This window comes from Microcaecilia unicolor, chromosome 10 (assembly GCF_901765095.1).
Source record: "Microcaecilia unicolor chromosome 10, aMicUni1.1, whole genome shotgun sequence".
In the NCBI taxonomy this organism is placed as follows: domain Eukaryota; kingdom Metazoa; phylum Chordata; class Amphibia; order Gymnophiona; family Siphonopidae; genus Microcaecilia; species Microcaecilia unicolor.
The window spans coordinates 92,343,551-92,362,612 of record NC_044040.1 but is presented as its reverse complement, the minus strand read 5'-3'; the positions used below and the strand labels follow the sequence as shown (position 1 = coordinate 92,362,612).

General features: G+C 47.1%; 1 protein-coding gene across 2 annotated transcripts in view; it reads right to left on the bottom strand.

The window, feature by feature from the left end:
• The window catches only part of CREB3L2 (cAMP responsive element binding protein 3 like 2), a 395,423-nt gene that overhangs the window by 16,640 nt on the left and 359,721 nt on the right, over window positions 1-19,062 (bottom strand). For both annotated transcript variants that reach the window (XM_030215916.1, XM_030215917.1), the window contains exons 10-11: window positions 9,469-9,595; window positions 9,158-9,386 (exon numbers count right to left, since the gene is read on the bottom strand). In XM_030215916.1, the coding sequence (XP_030071776.1) occupies window positions 9,158-9,386; window positions 9,469-9,595 (356 nt within the window). The remainder of the gene's footprint in view (window positions 1-9,157; window positions 9,387-9,468; window positions 9,596-19,062) is intronic.

Here is a 19,062-nt window from a genome sequence, read left to right as displayed (position 1 = left end):
AATAACATAGCTAACAACTAAATACAATTCCAAGGGGAGGTGGGGAGGGTATGTGAGAATAAGTGGCCTGCTGTCCTTGCAGAATACCTGCTACAGGTAAGTATCTTCGCTTTCTCTGAGGAAAAGCAGGCCAGTTAATTCTCATATGTGGGAATCCCTAGCTACTGGGCTCACAGAAAACAACAACGCACAATGGCGAGTTCAGAAAAAGTCAATTAACCTGAAACTATATACATATTGGTTGTAAGAGTGCAGCCTGGAACAGAATAAAACAGGTCTAAAAGGATGGAGTTGGATTCTAGACCCGAAACAAATTTTGCAGAACAGTCTGTCCAAACCAACTGTTGCATCAGGTATCTTGCTCAAGGCAATAGTGGTATGTGAATGTGTGAACTGAAGACCACGTTGCAGCCTTGCAAATCTCTTCAACAGAGCCTGATCTCAAGTGGGCTACTGACACAGCCATGGCTCTGACATTGTGAGCCTTGACATGACCCTCAAGAGTCAGCCCAGCTTGGGTATAAGTAAAAGATATGCAATCTGCTAGACAACTGGAAATTGTGTGTTTCCCGATGGTGACCCCCATCCTGTTGGGATCAAAAGAAACAAAAAGCTGAGTGGACTATTTATAGGGCCTAGCCATTCCATGTAAAAGGCCAATGCTTGCTTGCAGTCCAAAGAATGCAGAGTGCTTTTGCCAGGATGGGCATGAGGTTTGCGAAAAAATGTTGGAAGAACGACAGACTGATTTCAATGGAACTCTGACACTATCTTAGGAGGGAACTTAGGGTGTGTGCAGAGAACTACTCTATTATGATGAAATTTTGTGTAAGATGGATCCGCTACTAAGGACTGAAGCTCACTGACCCTGCAAACTGAAGTAACTGGCACCAAAACAAGACCTCCATGTCACGTACTTCAGGGGACAGGAATAGAGTGGCTCAAAAGGAGCTTTCATCAGCTGGGTAAGGATGATGTTGAGGTCCCATGACACAGGTGGATGTTTGACACGGGGCTTTGTCAAAAGCAAACCTCTCATGAAGGAAACAACTAGACGATATGCAGAGATGGGCTTACCTTCTACACACTGATGGTAGGCACTAACTGCACTGAAGTGAACCCTTACGGAGTTGGTCTTAAGACCAGACTCGGAGAAGTGCAGAAGGTATTCAAGCAAGGTCTGTGTGGTGCAAAAAAAAAAAAAAAGAGGCTCTAGGGCCTTGCCCTCACACCAGATGGCAAAATTCCTCCATTTAAAAGAATACACCTCTTAGTGGAATCTTTCCTGGAAGCCAGCAAAACCCTGGAAGATGCAAGGAAGCAAATTCTAAGCTCTCAACATCCCTCGTTCTGTGTTATGAGGGTTGGAAAACGTGCCAATCTCCAAGGTCCTTTAGAGGATAACTCCAGAAGAAGAGGAAACCAGATATGTCTGGGTCAATAAGGGGAGATCAGGATCATGGTTCCCCCATGCCTCAGTTTCAGCAAAGTCTTCCCTTCGAGAGGGATGGTAGGATATACATACAGAAGGCCATTCCCCTACTGGAGGAGCAAGGCATCCAACACTAGTCTGTCATGTGCTCTGAGCCTGGAGCAGTACTGAGAGAGTTTTGTGGTTGTAAGGAATGGCAAAGAGTTCCATCAAGAGGGCGCCCCCACTCTTGGAAAATCTTGCGGGCAATGCCCATGCTGAGTGACCACTTGTGTGGTTGAATGACCCTGCTCAGTCTGTCGGCCAGGCTGTTGGATTTGGCCACCAGATATGTGGCTCCGAGAACTATCCCGTTCTGGACAGCCCATTGCCACATCCAGACAGCCTCCTGACACAGAGGATATTGATCCTGTACCCCCCCCCCCCCCCCCCCGGCTTGTTGGTATAATACAATGCAACCTGATTGTCTGTTTGGATAAGCACAATAGCGAAGATACTTACCTGTAGCAGGTATTCTCCAAGGACAAGCAGGCTGATTGTTCTCACATGTGGGTCGACATCTGCGGCGGCCTACGAATCGGCAAAAAATTTTGCAAGCAAAATAAAAACAAAGTCTTTCCAGAGAGTTCCGTCGCGCGGGCAGCGCAAATGGCTTCCTGCCCGCCGCACGAGCGTGCCTCTTTAATTTAATCAAAAAGCATAAAAACAAATAAACAACTCCAAAGGGGAGGAGGGTGGGTTTGTGAGAACAATCAGCCTGCTGTCCTCGGAAAATACCTGCTACAGGTAAGTATCTTCGCTTTCTCCGAGGACAAGCAGGCTGCTTGTTCTCACATGTGGGGTATCCCTAGCAACCAGGCTCACTCAAAACAATGAACACTGGTCAATTGGGCCTCGCAACGGCGAGGACATAACATAGATTGACCTGAAGCCAAAATCAACTAACTGAGAGTGGAGCCTGGAATAGAATCAAAATGGGTCTAGGGGGGTGGAGTTGGATTCTAAACACCGAACAGATTCTGCAGCACTGCCTGCCCAAACAGACTGTCGTGTCGGGTATCCTGCTGAAGGCAGTAGTGAGATGTGAATGTGTGGACTGACGACCACGTTGCAGCTTTGCAAATCTCTTCAATGGAGGCTGACTTTAAGTGGGCCACTGACGCAGCCATGGCTCTAACATTATGAGCCGTAACATGACCCTGTAGAGTAAGCACAACTTGTGCATAAGTAAAGGAAATGCAATTTGCTAGCCAATTGGAGATTGTGCGTTTTCCGATGGTGACTCCCCTCCTGTTGGGATTGAAAGAAACAAACAACTGGGAGACTGTCTGAAGGGCTGTGTCCGCGCCAAGTAAAAAGCCAATGCTCTCTTGCAGACCAAGGTATGCAAACTACTTTCGCCACAGCGGGTATGAGGACAGGGAAAAAATGTTGGCAAGACAACTGACTGGTTCAGATGGAACTCCGACACCACCTTAGGTAGGAACTTAGGGTGCGTGTGGAGGACTACTCTATTATGATGGAACTTGATATAAGGTGCATGCACCACCAAGGCCTGAACCTCACTGACATTACGAGCTGAAGTAACAGCCACCAAGAAAATGACCTTCCAGGCCAAGTACTTCAGATGGCAGGAATTCAGTGGCTCAAAAGGAGCTTTCATCAGCTGGGTGAGTACGACGTTGAGATCCCATGACACTGGTGGAGGTTTAACTGGGGGCTTTGACAAAAGCAAACCTCTCATAAAGCGAACAACTAAAGGCTGTCCAGAGATAGACGTACCTTCTACACGGTGATGATAAGCACTAATTGCACTAAGGTGAACTCTTACAAAGTTGGTCTTGAGACCAGACTCTGACAAGTGTAGAAGGTATTCAAGCAGGGTCTGTGTAGGACAAGAAAGAGGATCTAGGGCCTTGCTGTCACACCAGATGGCAAACCTCCTCCATTTGAAAGAGTAACCCCTCTTGGTGGAATCTTTTCTGGAAGCAAGACTCGAGAGACACCCTCTGAAAGACCCAAGGAGGCAAACTCTAAGCTCTCAACATCCAGGCCGTGAGAGCCAGAGACTGGAGGTTGGGATGTAGAAGCAACCCCTCGTTCTGAGTTATGAGGGTTGGAAAACACTCCAATCTCCATGGTTCTTCGGAGGACAACTCCAGAAGAAGACGGCCAGAAGGGAGCAATCAGAATCATGGTTCCACAGTCTCGCTTGAGTTTCAGCAAAGTCTTCCCCAGCAGAGGTATGGGAGGATATACGTACAGAAGGCCCTTCCGCCAATGAAGGAGAAAAGCATCCAACAATAGTCTGTCGTGGGCCTGAAGTCTGGAACAGAACTGAGGGACCTTGTGATTGATCTGAGTGGCAAAAAGATCCATCGAGGGGGTGCCCCACGATCGGACGATCTTGCGGACTACTCCTATGTTCGTGACCACTCGTGAGGTTGCATTATACTGCTCAACCTGTTGGCCAGACTGTTGTTTACACCTGCCAGATACGTGGCTTAAAGAACCATGCCATGACGGCGAGCACAAAGCCACATCAGGACGGCTTCCTGACACAGGGGGCGAGATCCGGTACCCTCCTGCTTGTTGATATAGTACATCGCAACCTGATTGTCTGTCTGAATTTGAATGATTTGATTGGACAGCTGATCCCTGAAAGCCTTTAGAGCGTTCCAGACCGCTAACTCCAGGAGGCTAATCTGAAGACCTTTTTCCTGGAGAGACCAAACTCTGAGTGTGATGCCCATCGACATGAGCTCCCCACCCCAGGAGGGATGCATCTGTTGTCAGCACTTTTTGTGGCTGAGGAATTTGAAATGGACGTCCCAAGGTCAAATTAGATCGAATTGTCCACCATTGAAGGGAATTGTGAAAAATCGGTGGAGAGCTGGATTGCATCCTCTAGATCCCCTGCAGCTTGATACCACTGGGAAGCTGGGGTCCACTGAGCTGATCTCATGGGAAGACAGGCCATGGGTGTCACATGAACTGTGGAAGCCATATGGCCTAGAAGTCTCAACATCTGCCGAGCTGTGATCTGCTGAGATGCTCTGGCCATGGAAACTAGAGACAGAAGATTGTCTGCTCTCGTCTTGGGAAGATAGGCGTGAGCCGTCTGAGAGTTCAGCAGAGCTCCTATGAATTCTAGCTGTTGAAATGGAAGAAGATGGGACTTTGGGTAATTTATAACAAACCCTAGGTAGCTGCAGGAGTTGAATAGTCATCTGCATGGACTGTAGAGCTCCTGCCTCTGAGGTGTTCTTCACCAGCCAATCATCGAGATAAGGGAACACATGTATTCCCAGTCTGCGTAGCGACGCTGCAACTACTGCCTGGCATTTTGTAAAGACCCTGGGCGCAGACGCCAGACCAAAGGGCAGCACACAATACTGGAAGTGCTGCGCTCCCAGACGGATTCAAAGATACCTCCTGTGAGCTGGAAGTATCAGGATGTGTGTATAAGCATCGTTTAAGTCCAGAGAGCATAGCCAATCATCTTTCTGAATCATGGGACGAAGGGTTCCCAGGGAAACCATCCTGAACTTTTCTCGGACCAGATATTTGTTCAGGGCCCTTAGTTCTATGATGGGACGCATCCCCCGTTTAATTTTGCACAAGGAAGTACCTGGAATAGAATCCCAGCCCTTCTTGCCCTGGTGGTACGGGCTCGACCGCATTGGCGCTGAGAAGGGCGGAGAGTTCCTCTGCAAGTACCTGGCTGTGCTGGGAGCTGAAGGACTGAGCTCCCGGTGGACAATTTGGAGGGTCTGGAGATCAAATTGAGGGAGTATCCTAGCCGGACTATTTGAAGAACCCACCGATCGGAGGTTATGAGAGGCCACCTTTGGTGAAAAACGTTTAACCTCCCTCCGACTGGCAGATTGTCCGGCACGGACACTTTTATGGCAGCTATGCTCAACTGGAGCCAATCAAAAGCCCGTCCCTTGCTTTTGCTGGGGAGTTGCAGGGGCCTGTCTGGGCGCACGCTGTTGACATGAACGAGCGCGCTGGGGCTGAGCCTGAGAAGGCTGTCGGGAAGGTGGATTGTACCTACGCCTATTGTAAGCATAGGGAGCACTCCTTCCCCTGAAAAAACGTCTACCTGTTGAGGCAGATGCTGAAGGCGCCCGGTGGGAGAGCTTGTCGAGGGTGGTTTCCTGCTGGTGGAGATGCTCTACCACCTGCTCGATCTTCTCACCAAAAATATTATCCCCCCGGCAAGGAACATCCGCAAGCCGTTGCAGGACTCGATTGTCCAGGTCACAGGCACGCAGGCATGAGAGTCTGCGCATCACTATACACTGGGCAGCGGATCTGGATGCAACATCAAAAGAATTGTAAGCACTCCTGGACAGGAATTTACGACACGCCTTCAGCTGCCTGACCACCTCCTGAAAAGGCCTGGCCTGCTCCAGAGGGAGCTTATCGACCAAGTCCGCCAGTTGCTTCACCGTGTTCCTCAAGTGAATGCTCGTGTAGAGCTGGTAGGATTTAATCTTGGCCACGAGCATAGACTCCTGAAAGAATCCAGGGTTCTAGATTCTCGCCCCGGGGGTGATGAGGCAAAATCTCTAGAACTCCTGGCTCTCTTGAGAGCGGAATCCACAACCATAGTCATGAGGTAACTGCGACTTCATCAACTCAGGTTCTCCGTGAATCCGATATTGGGACTCAGCTTTTTTGGGGATGGTGGGATTACTTAGCTGTTTCATCCAGTTCCTTAGAAGTGTCTCTTTAAGGACATTATGCAAAGGAACCATGGATGACTCCTTAGGTGGTGAAGGATAGTCAAGGACTTCGAGCATCTCAGTCCTGGGCTCATCCTCAGATACCACAGGGAAGGGACTAGCCACAGACATTTCCCGGACAAATGAAGAGAAAGAAAGACTCTCCGGGGAGAAAGCTTCCTTTCTGGAGGAGTAGGATCAGAGGGAAGACCACAAGACTCCTCAGAAGAGAAATATCTGGGATCTTGCCCTTCATCCCACAAGGCATCCTCATCGGTATCGGACAAGAGTTCTCCGACTGCAGTCTGAAACCGGGCCCATCTCGATGCCGAGGAACCATGTCCTCGATGGCGATGCCGAGAAGTCGACTCCCATGCCGGCGGCGATTCAGCTCCCTTCAACGATGTTGACAGGGAGTCGACCTGGGTGGCAGCCGACGTAGATGCCGCAGGCGGTACCGGCATCGGAGACCTCACCACAGGCATAGAGCCAGCTGCCGCTTCCATCAACGGAGGCCCCGGTACCGGAGCAGACTGATGCACCAACTCCTCCAGAAGACCTGGAAGAATGGCTCGGATGCACTCGTCTAGAATCGCTGTCGAGGAAGGCTATGGGGTCGGTGCAGGAACCGGCGTCAGAACCCGTGGAGGTTGAGGAGGCGGTACCGGGCTGTCAGGAGACCGAAGCACCGACACCTCTTGTATGGAGGGCGAGCGATCCTCCTGGCGTCGGTGCTTCACGGGTGCCGAATCCTTCGACGCCCCAGAGCTCCCGGTACCGTGCCTGGAAGGAGATCGATGATGATGCTTCTTAGCCTTCGCTCGATGCACATCACCGATACTCCTCGGTACCAACGAGGAGGACGTGGAATCCACAAGCCTCCTCAGGGTCGGGTCTGAGAGCGGTCGGTCCCGGTGTGCCTGCACAGCAGGAGTCTTCGAGACAGGTGGAAATCCACTCGACAGCTCACTGCTCCCAGCGTGTGATGGTCTCCGGACAGCCATTAGCTGCACTCCTGATGTCAATGCCTTCTCCGGTGCCGACATAGACGCCACCGACCTCGATGTCAATGCCGAGGAACCAGACGACGCTCTGAAAAGTCAGTCCCGAAGAGCTTGTCTCGACGCCTGTGTCCGCTTTTTCAAGCTAAGACACAACTTTCATGCATCTGGGCGATGGTCGGGCCCAAGGCACTGAAGACACCACGCGTGAGGGTCGGTATCTGAGATCGTCCGGTTGCACTGAGTACACGTCTTGAAGCCGCTGGGAGTCCTCAATGACATGGACGGAAAAATAGCAGCGGCGAAGTCAAAATTCTTGATGGTGCCCAAAGGAAAGGGCACAAAAATGAGAAACCGCGTATGCGCGGCCTAAGAGGGGCGCGGCGAAAGCGCAAGAAAATTTAAGAGAGCAAAAAACTAGAAAATAGGGATTTTTTTTTTTTTAACTTGAAGGAAATGTGGTGAAAAAGAAAAAAGGCCTAAGAAACAGACCAAAAGCTCAAAAACGAAGGCTCTTTCTCTGGGCTGAATCGGAGAGAGACGGACAAGCAGCCACTCTCCTACCGCGGAAAAGAAAAAACTGATCAGGGCTCCAGCACAGTGCGCGCGCCCCATGCGCTCGAAGGCTCTAGCAAACTTTTGTTGCTACGGAAGATTTCCGTTCCTGGGGCCGCCGTGGACGCCGACCCAGTTGTAAGAACAAGCAGCCAGCTTGTCCGAGGAAGAAATCAATTTACATTTACTCGTTCTAATCCACCCAGTATTTTGTACACCTCTGTCATATGCCCCCTCAGCCATCTCTTCTCCAAGCTTAAGAGCCCTAACCTCTTTAGCCTTTCCTCTTATAAGAAGAGTTCTATCTACTTAATCATGTTGGACACCATTCTTTGAACATTTTCTAATTCCACTATATGTTTTTTTAGATACAACAACCATATTAGGAAGGGTATAGAAAACAGGTGTGAGAATGTTATAATGCCGTTGTATCGCTCCATGGTGCGACCGCACCTTGAGTATTGTGTTCAATTCTGGTCGCCGCATCTCAAGATATAGAATTGGAAAAGGTGCAGCGAAGGGCGACTAAAATGATTGCAGGGATGGGACGACTTCCCTATGAAGAAAGACTAAGGAGGCTAGGGCTTTTCAGCTTGGAGAACAGACGGCTGAGGGGAGACATGACAGAGGTATATAACATGAGTGGAGTGGAACAGGTGGATGTGAAGCGTCTGTTCACGCTTTCCAAAAATACTAGGACTACAGTGTAGTAAATTTAAAACAAATCGGAGAAAATGTTTCTTCATCCAATGCATAATTAAACTCTGGAATTCGTTGCCGGAGAACGTGGTGAAGGCGGTTAGCATGGCAGAGTTTAAAAAGGGGTTAGACGGTTTCCTAAAGGACAAGTCCATAAATGGACGGGAAAAATCCACAATTCCAGGAATAACATGTATAGAATGTTTGTACGTTTGGGAAGCTTGCCAGGTGCCCTTGGCCTGGATTGGCCGCTGTCGTGGACAGGATGCCGGGCTCAATGGACCCTTGGTCTTTTCCCAGTGTGGCATTACTTATGTAGAACTGCACACAATACTAAAGGTGAGGTTGCACCGTGGATAGATATAGAAGTATTGTAATATTCTTTGTCTTTTTTTCTATCCTGCCATCAACTCGTGACTTGGCATTCTATATACTTGTTCCCTTACTGTGGAATTCTTTCCCCAAACATCTCCGCCTTGAGACTTCATTTCCAAAGTTTAAGGCTGCTCTTACTTTTTCCAGCAGGCATTTAGTAAAGAATAAACTGTGCCTCCAAATTTGTGAAAGAAATAGTTTTATGTAATGCGTCTATCTTTTGCTTTTTTCTATATTATAATGATTGTACATCATTTTGATATATATCGAATTGAAGTACAGCAAGACTGGCAATAATGCCTGTACTGTGTACCTGCATTCTACCACAGCACATGTATCCTGCACAATATTCCTAGTCTCACCTATGTTGCTGCAGATCTAGTAGTACTGATTTCGGTACTCTTGTTTCATTTGGTGTTGTGACATGTGAGCCTTCAGCATGGGCCCTGCTCTTGGAATCCAATGCTACTGCATGCAAGGAGCGATCTGTCTGTCTGTCCCAGGAACTGTACTGCTCTGTGGAGATACTCTCTCTGTGCTGCTCCTTCAGGATGCGAGACTCCTCAAAGATTAATAAGTTCCTTGACCGCACTACAAAGAAACAAGATGAGCATCTAAGATGGAAGTAAATTGGCATATTTTGAAGGCTGTGACCAAAAAGTGACTTACTTACCAACGGAAGCAGCATAGGATTCAGAAGTAGCATGAGGGTCTGGAAGAACAGTCTTTGTCGCAGAGGGATAAGGTCCATAACTGTTAGAGCAGCTGCTAAAAATCACAGCAAAACACAAGACCACCACCTGGGAATGGCAAGAAAACAAAGATCAGTCTAGTGCAGTAGCAGAATATTTCTCTGCAGATTATTTACTTGTTACTCTGGGATTCCAGTTCAATCAGAATTGGGACTATGAGCCTTCATTTTCCATTACCTGTGGACATTTCCCTTATTTTGGAGAATGTGCACTGAAAGAAATTGCTAGGTTTTTTTTTTCTTTACATGAATTGACAAAAAACAAGTCAAGTTCTTGCAAAATCTTAGTGTGCTATGCAAAGAGCTGTTATGTCAGCATGTTATATTTTGCTACACTAGTGCAGCCATCGTGGTGCTGTGCACATACCTCCAAAACCCATTATGCACACTGCTACTGTTTGAAATATCCTATGTTAAGCAAGGAGCACAACCTGTCAGAGAATACCTCTCTTCTCTTTCTATGCTGTCGACAGCGACAGCCATGTGAGTGTATACCTATCCTTCCCTCCCCTTGACAGAAAAATGTCTGAGCAGGGCATCAAACTCATCATCTCTGAATGTAAATCATCCCACCTTTTGAGCCGCATAAGGCTCCCCCCCCCCCCCCCCCCCCCTATCACCATCAAGAATGTGTACTCATACTCTCAAGAGGTCTCATATTTTCATGGGCAGCAAGAAAGGCAATGCCCTATGGTGTACAGCACTCCTCTGCACTAACTGGCACAGCTATGAGCATTTCATCACTATCATATATGTCGTTAAGAACTGCTAGACGTGAAAGCTACTCTACTAGCACAATGCACTCAGAAGAAAGAAAGGTGAGTAGCAGGGTTTTCCGAGGATTGGTACAGGGGCCAATTCTATTCAATATGTAACCCCTCTGGAAAACCTTTTTGGGCTCTGGATGGGGTGTGAGTGGGTTTTCCTGGGGGTTACTAAAAAGGCAGTCTGTCAAATAGACTTACCAGGCTAAGATGATGAGGATGACATACTACTGAGTAAGAGACCAGTGCACAAAAGGGAGTAGAACTGTAGCGGAGTACAGTAAATGACTGTTGAGGAAAAATATGGTTGACAGAATTTGTCTACTGGGGGTTAGGATCAGAGTGATAAAAGTGTTAACTTGGACCTTGGTTACCTGTACCGCCGCTGAGAGGAACTGAGGAGGTTTCCCGAAGTAACAAAATAAGTGGGGGCTGAGAATGCGCAGCTATAACCATTTCTGTCCATTAGTAGGGACAATTTAATGCAGAGTACTGTTCTCCTCTGTAGTGGGTGGACAGGAGACAAAGTCTGACAGGAGCGCCTGGCAGGGAAGCAACCTGCCTTCAGAGGTTGTGTCGATGTGAGTTACGCCTCAGTGAGAGGATAGACAATGGAGGTCCGGTCTGGATGAGAGTCTGGCAGCAGGGAAGATGTCTGGCAGGACTTGATGTAGAGACAAGTAATACAGCCATTGCTGTTCTGCCAATTTACTATTCTACTATGCAATTCAGCAAAGTGCTATAGGATGATTTTACCTGTCCTCCTGCATTGAAGACCTAGGACTTTCTGGAAGAATGAGTATACTTGCCAGAGGGGAGGGGTGGGGTTCTGTGACTCAGAGCAATGGATGACAGTACTGGAGATTCAACAGACAAGAGTATACATTTTTTAATGGGGGGGGGGGGGGGAGGAGGAAGGGTTCTGTGACTTGAGGGATTAGTGACTTAGTGAGAGGGTGGAGTTGATGTGCATCTGATGGGGTTTCCTGGAGTAGGGAGCAGTATTTTCTACAACCATGAATTCAGGGGTTCTGATGATCCAGCTGAGGGCTTCTATCAGTAGGAGAGAAGAGGGATACCCTGATTGAGGCTGCTTTGGGCAATAGCAAGAAGGGAGGGAGAAAATCCCTCCCAACCCCCTAGCTAAGTGGATCACTCACTTCAGGCCACTTACTACAATTGATTTTGCATCCTACTGTGCATAGTAGTTAATTAACAACGGATCCTAGAAGATATTAACCTGTATCCATTTTGCAAGCTTCACAGTGAAGTTTGAGCATATCATGCTATTAATAACCCCATAATATTTAACTAGTCAGCAACGGTCACTGACCGATTAACCAGCTAACCATAAATGTTCAGTGAAGATAACCGGTTATCTCCACTGAATATTTGCAGTAAGCGCATAGCGGCTATCCGGCTATATTGCACGATAATAGCCAGTTAGCACCAATATTCAGCACTGGATTTAGCAGTTAAATAGGCTCACATAAATAGCAGTCTTATTTTTAAACAATATGTACTTAACGGTAGCGCTAAATATCAGCTTAACCAGTTAAGTTCTGGTGGCCAAAAATTAAAACGGAAATTCAATGCCGATCGCCAGACATGGCGTACCATTGAGTTTCCGGGGTCAGCCCCAGCAGCAGGGCTTTAGCCGTACTGCCCACCAAAAGCTGAATATTGGCCCCTAAGAGCATGCAAAGCCCAGATTTACACACAGCAGTTTGGAAATTGTGAGCCTATGCAAACATCTGGTGAGCCAATCCCTTTACCATGCAATCTTCAGCATGTACAAACATGCTGATATATTCATACTGAGGAACTGATATGAAAATGTATAGTAATTCATATCAGCTCCTCAGTTTGAATATATATATTTCCCTTCATTCATTCATTATAATATTCAGGAATTCCAACATATTTCACTTTAGTTGTTTTTAAAGATTTATATCTTCTTTAGGTACATCCATAATCAACAGTAATGAAGACCCCCCCAAATCAATGGAGATATTACTTTATATATTATTGGAGTACTGTTACACATAGGAAATTATTTTAGAAGCATCTTCATGTACAAACAGCAATGTATGCATGTAGATCAGCTACACTTACAAACAGCAATTTTAGAAAGCTGCTATTTACATGTGGTGATCCACACCATGATTTCCAAGGGGGAGTGATTAGGGTGTGGTTTGGACTTCCCATAAACAGAGATATAATCCCCGTTTTACAAGGGGAATACACATGTATCTCCAAACGTTTCTATGCCACCGTTTACACCCACCCCAAGGCACATACAGGTTCCAGCTTGTATATGACTCAACAGCCACATAGCAAGCCACTTGCCCTCAATCCATTCTCAACAGTAACATGATAACCCCCCTGCCCCTGACATATCTTCAGCCTTCCCCCCCCAAAACCTCTTCAAGATCTTACAGGAGTCTTTTCCTGATGGTCTAGCAGGAAACAGGAGTGGTCCACATAAGAACATAAGAGTAGCCATACTGGGTCAGACCAATGGTCCATCTAGCCCAGTATCCTGTTTTCCAAAGAGTGGCCAAGCAAGGCCACAAGTACCTGGTAGAAACCCAAAATATGGCAACACTCCATACTACAAATCCCAGGGCAAGCAGTTGCTTCCCATGTCTGTCCCAACAGGAGACTATGGACTTTTCCTCTAGGAATTTGTCCAAACCTTTTTTAAACCCAGATATACTAACCGCTGTTACCACATCCTCCAGCAAAGAGTTCCAGAGCTTAACTATTCGTTGAGTGAAAAAATATTTCCTCCTATTAGTTTTAAAAGTATTTCTACGTAACTTCCTCGAGTGTCCCCTAGTCTTTGTACTTTTGGAACCAGTTGTCCATGCTCCATCTGGTGCCTGGTTTCAAAATGGCATTTCTGACCCCTAGCAGTAGCCTTTCAGCACTAACACTAGGTTTCAAGGTGCCAAGAGATGCTATGTAATTGAAGAAATTTTTTTAAAACTGAGATTAAGACAAAAGCTGCTGATTTTTAAAACCTACAGATGCTGATTTTTAAAACCTACAGATGTGAAAAATACCCCCCCCCCCCCCCTTGCAAGGGGCTAACCTGTTTCTCAACCGTTTCTAATTTCTCAGTGACTTTGAATAGTCTACCAGCTAGTCATTGATCCTCTTATGTACATCCCCAGTATATACTGCCATCTTTAATGCCATCAGTAACTGACTTCTCCAGTGAGGTGATAGCATGCCAGATAGTGTCAAGGATTATGGCTCTAGCAAAGTTCTTATTTTCTACAAAACGTCCAGCTACTGTATTGACGGCAGATCAAAGGTAGATGATGTAGACCAGGGGTTCTCAACCCAGTCCTCAGGTTTTCAGGATACTCCTAATGAATATGTATGAAATTGATCTGCATAGAATGGAGGTACTGCATGCAAATGTATCTCATGCTTATTTACTGTGGGTAAAGGGCAAATTGCAAGGGCATGATCTTACCATCCTATATAATTTGCACCTCCAATGTTCTACGTCTGGATGCCTAGGTTCGTAACACAATTCCCATTGGTCCGCCCTCGCATCTAAACGTGATGATGTCAGAGGGCGGATCAGTGAGAGGGAAGGGAAGCCATCACCAGCCAGCCACAGAATGTTGGAGGTGAGAATAGAATCGCAAGAGAATCTCCCCCCCCCCATCCTCCCAGTTCCATGCCCTCCTCTCCTCCAACTTCCAGACCCCCGCGCCTCCCTCCCTCTCTCTCTATCCTCTCCAAGTGGCAGCCTAACCTGCTTTGCCCGCCTTCTTCTCACAGTCCCCCGCCTGCCCCTCGCCTTCCTGCGTGCCACCCAGAATTTAAAAGTTCTTACCTCGGGGTCCAGCGGCAGCAGTGAAAGGCAAGCAGGCATGGCGCTTCAGCCTGCCTTCCCTTCTGACTCAGCTCTGCCTCTGGTCCCGCCCTTCCGGAAACAGAAAATGAGGGCGGGACCAGAGGCAGAGCTGAGTCAGAAGGGAAGGCAGGCTGAAGCGCCATGCCTGCTTGCCTTTCACTGCTGCCACCAGACCCCGAGATAAGAACTTTTAAATTATGGGCGGCATGCAGGAAGGAGAGGGGCAGGCAAAGGACTGGGAGAAGAGAGCGGGCAACGCAGGTCGAACTGCCACTCGGAGGGAGGGGAGAGAGAGAGAGAGGGAGGGAGGGCGGGCGGCCTGGAACTGGGAGGAGAGGCCGGGAGGCCTGGAACTGGGAGGAGAGGGCGGGAGGCCTGGAACTCAGAGGAGAGGGCGGGAGGCCTGGAACTCAGAGGAGAGGGCGGGAGGCCTGGAACTCAGAGGAGAGGGCGGGAGGCCTGGAACTCAGAGGAGAGGGCGGGAGGCCTGGAACTCAGAGGAGAGTGCGGGAGGCCTGGAACTCGGAGGAGAGGGGAGACAAACTCAGATGAGAGGGGGGGAGGGAAGGGGGCCAAGATGGAACTCGGAGGATAACCTTGCTAGTGCCCATTTCATTTGTGTGAGAAGCGGGACTGTTTTACTAGTTATCAATATTTATGCTCCAAAGAGTAATCAGAGTATTATGTTTTTTTCGACAAATGAATAAAAAAAATGACGCTGACTCCCTTTATTAAGTGGCAGGTCTTATTAGGTAGACGGTTTAACATAGCACCAGGTGCTAAACTAGACTAGGCTGGGGGGGGGGGGGGGGGGGCAGGAGAGAATATTGTAAAGCCCATCCAAGGCACTTTTAGACCCATTTAAGACTCAGCATAACTACATGACCTATTCACATCCTAATGATATGTATACTAGGATAGATTCAAATTTGGTGCCCTAGAAATTTGTGGGGGAAACAGAGATATGGGGATTGAAGCTACCCATGCTTCGGATTATGCGCCTGTTTGATGATTTAACCTACAAACTGGATGATCTTGAAATCTGTGGTAGAAGGAAGAATCTTCGCTTTCGGGGGATTCCAGAGGGTGGTGGGATGGAGGAAGTCTCTGCTATCGTGTGCTTCTTATGCACTCAGATTTTGGGAACCAATACTGAATTTTCTCTTTCTGACTTGAAGCGTGTGCACAGATCACTCAGTCAACCCCAGGAAAACCACCCATGAGATACTACTGCTCGTTTCACAACTTTTCTGGTGCAAGAAAGAATTCTGCAGAAAGCTTGTTTGGTACAGTCTTTGGATTTTTATGGTGCCTGGGCTACAGTATACCAGGACTTGGTCTTTGTTTACTTTAAATCAACGGTGAAGAGTAGGAAGCCTGTATTTGAGATCCTGACAAAGGAAAACATTTCCTTTCTCTAGGCCTTTTCCTTTTTCTATTTGCCATCCAGTGGCTGGTAAAATTCAGCGTTCACGCATCATTGCAATTGTTTGGGAAAATATTGAATGAAGTGGGACTTGTGTCTACAACCCTTCCTTCAAGTGTCATTGTGTCCGTGACTCGGGCAAAGCTCCAGCGCTGGCAACGGGTGCCAAGCAAAGCTAAACTGACTTTTGCTCCTGTGTCATCGGCTGCTTCAGCTTGACTGGCTATCTACAGGACTCTTTTTTGGTCCGGTGTTATCACTGCGATATTCTTGGTTTAGCTATAATTACTGTGCAGCTTACAGGTGACTGCGGTATTGAATGTGTTTCTAAGCAGAGATAGATCTGAAAGCTACACTTAGCTTGGGTTGTGAGTGGGGGGTGAGAATGAGGTTTGGTACTGAGGGTTAGATCCTTCGTATCCCATTCAGGGGCCTTCCCTTTGTGAGGTGTCTGTTTGGTGTGTGCTGAGGGGGTGGGTGGTTGGTTATGGGGTTTGTGGGTTTACCTTGTAATGTGTTACACTTATTCTTGGGGGAAAGTGGGAATGAAAACCAGGTTATCCAAAAACAGGACCACAGAGGTTCTGAAGTAAAGCAGTGTTTATTGAAAATCAAAATGACTGAAAACTGAAACTGGATCGTGAGCAAAGCAATGAAGTAAAAAATGAATTTTTTACTTCATTGTTTTGCTCATGATCCAGTTTCAAGTCAACAGTCTTTCTAAAGACCATCATTACTAACTCCTGGACCCTCATTTTTTATAACAAGCATACAGATTCCTGATGAAGGCCTTTTGGCCGAAACACAACGTTGTGTTGAGTCAGTTTGATTTTCAACAAACACTGCTTTACTTCAGAACCTCTGTGGTCCTGTTTTTGGATAGCCTGGTTTTCATCCCCACTTTCCTCCTTCATTTGAGTTTCTCCATGGGATCTTTTGAGTTCTTCACATTTATGGATTCTCCTTACACTTACTCTTGGTACATCTGGGTTGGGATGGTAAATGTTCTGTCTTTGCAAACCCGGTGTTCTTGATATGTGTGCTGACCTATAGGTTTGGTCTTACAATGTTAAAGGCTTGAACTCTCCACAGAAGCGACAAAGATTATTTAAGGAATTGCTCCATCAAAAGTCACATGTTGTATTTTTGCAGGAAACACATTTCCAGCACGCTCATGAAAAATATTTCTCTCATCCTCAGTACCCCCATATTTTTTGTGCTTTGGCGCTGGATGCTACTAAGAGAATGGGGAGTAGTTGTCCTCATCCATCAGCAAGTCCAGGTGCAAGTATTGAACTGAAACGTGTCCCGGAGGGTTGTTTCCTGTTTCTTCATTTATTACTAGACTCATTTAAAGTTACTTTGGTTTTTATATATGCCCCAAATGAACATCAGGAGCCTTTTTTTCTACATATGCAAACAGCCCTATAAGTCTTTACACAAAGTAAATTGATTGTAGCTGGTGATTTTAATGCAACGTTGAACCCTCACCATGACTGTTCTGGTGGCATGACTGAAGGGGATGGTCCTTTATCTCACTGCGTCGGAGCTTTGATTGAAAATTTAGGTCCTTTTGATGTTTGGTGCCCCACACATCCTACAGTCGAGGATTACAGTTCTTTTTCTCATACCCATTGTTCCTATTCCTGCATAGATTACATCTTTTTGGATAAAACATTCCAGGAAGGGGTCGGTATGATGGGTAGTGGCCCTCTCACTATTTCAGACCATGTTCCAGTGTGGGCTAAGATTTCCTCCTTGTGAGAGGAGGAGCATGACAAATGCTGGACCCTAAATACTCTTTTGCTACAGGATGAGGTTATCACTGGCTATCAAGCTACTAATGGAGTACCTGGAGTCTAATTTGCATTCATGTCCTCCTCTTGGCACTGTTTGGGATGCCTTGAAAGCGATCACAAGGGGTATTTTATTCAGAAAGTAAGTCATAGGGCCACGCTGAGTGAGCTCAGATGGCCCATTGTCTTTCTCAGATATGTACATTAGAGGAACATCACAAAGAAATGTGGGATGTGTTGGTTTTACGGGAATTGCAAGCTGTTTAACTGCAATTAGATAGTACTTATTCTGATCAATTTTTGAATCTCAGGCAGAAGCAGCATCACTATGAATAGTCTAACAAACCTGGTTGTTCCTTAGTTCATAAGTTGCGTAGGCTCCGAGCAGATAATTCTATCTTGAAAGTGAGAGGGGGGTGAGGGTTCCTTTTTAGTGAACTCCTCACAGATCCATGATCAGTTCCTTCAGTTTTATGAATACTTGTAGTCTCAGGACTCCTCTATTCAAGCTGATACTATCGAAGATTATTTGTCTGCTTGATCTGTACCGACACTGACTGATGATCAACAAGTTGCACTGGATGCCCCAATTACTACACACAGTGGTGTGCTGGTAAATTTTTAACAACAGGCTCTCTCCCCGGTCCACCTCTGCGCCCCCCCCCCCCCAGTCCACCTTTGCGCCCCCCCATCCACCTCTGCGCACCAACCCCCCCAAATTGCAGAGCTGGCTATAGCCGGGGGGGGGGGGGGGGGGGGGGGGAGGGAGGGGAAGCATTACTCTCTCCAGGAAAAAAACTATTAAATGATCCCAGGTTCAAATCTAATTCATGTTTAATGTGGGATAAAATGCCATAAATAAGTAAATAAACATAAACTTTTAATGTTGAGCACCTGATTCTCAAGGTGAACATATTCCAAACACTATAATGAAAATAAAATGAGTTTTTTTCTACCTTTGTTGTCTGGTGACTGTTTTTCTGCTCATGCTGGCCCAGTATCCGATTCTGCTGCTATCTGTCCTCTTAACTCTGTTTCCAGGGCTTCCTTTCCATTTATTTCTTTCCTCCTTTCTTCTTCATTTCTGGTCCTCAGCTTCTGCCTATTTTCTCCATCCATTTGCAGTTATTCTCCTCTCTTCCTTTTCCCTCTTCTCATCTCATTCCTCACTCTTCCCTCCCCTCCACCCATATCCAGCATTTCTTCTCTCTCCCTTCCCTCTCCTCCACCCATGTCCAGCAACCCTCCTCTCCCCTGCCCTCCATCCACCCACCCATGTCCAGCAGCCCTGCTCTCCCCTGCCCTCCATCCACCCATGTCCAGCAACCCTCCTCTCCCCTCCATGCACCCATGTCATAAGTACATAAGTAATGCCATACTGGGAAAAGACCAAGGGTCCATCGAGCCCAGCATCCTGTCCACGACAGCGGCCAATCCAGGCCAAGGGCACCTGGCAAGCTTCCCAAACGTACAAACATTCTATACATGTTATTCCTGGAATTGTGGAGTTTTCCAAGTCCGTTTAGTAGCGGTTTATGGACTTGTCCTTTAGGAAACCGTCCAACCCCTTTTTAAACTCTGCTAAGCTAACTGCCTTCACCACTTTCTCCGGCAACGAATTCCAGAGTTTAATTACACGTTGGGTGAAGAAAA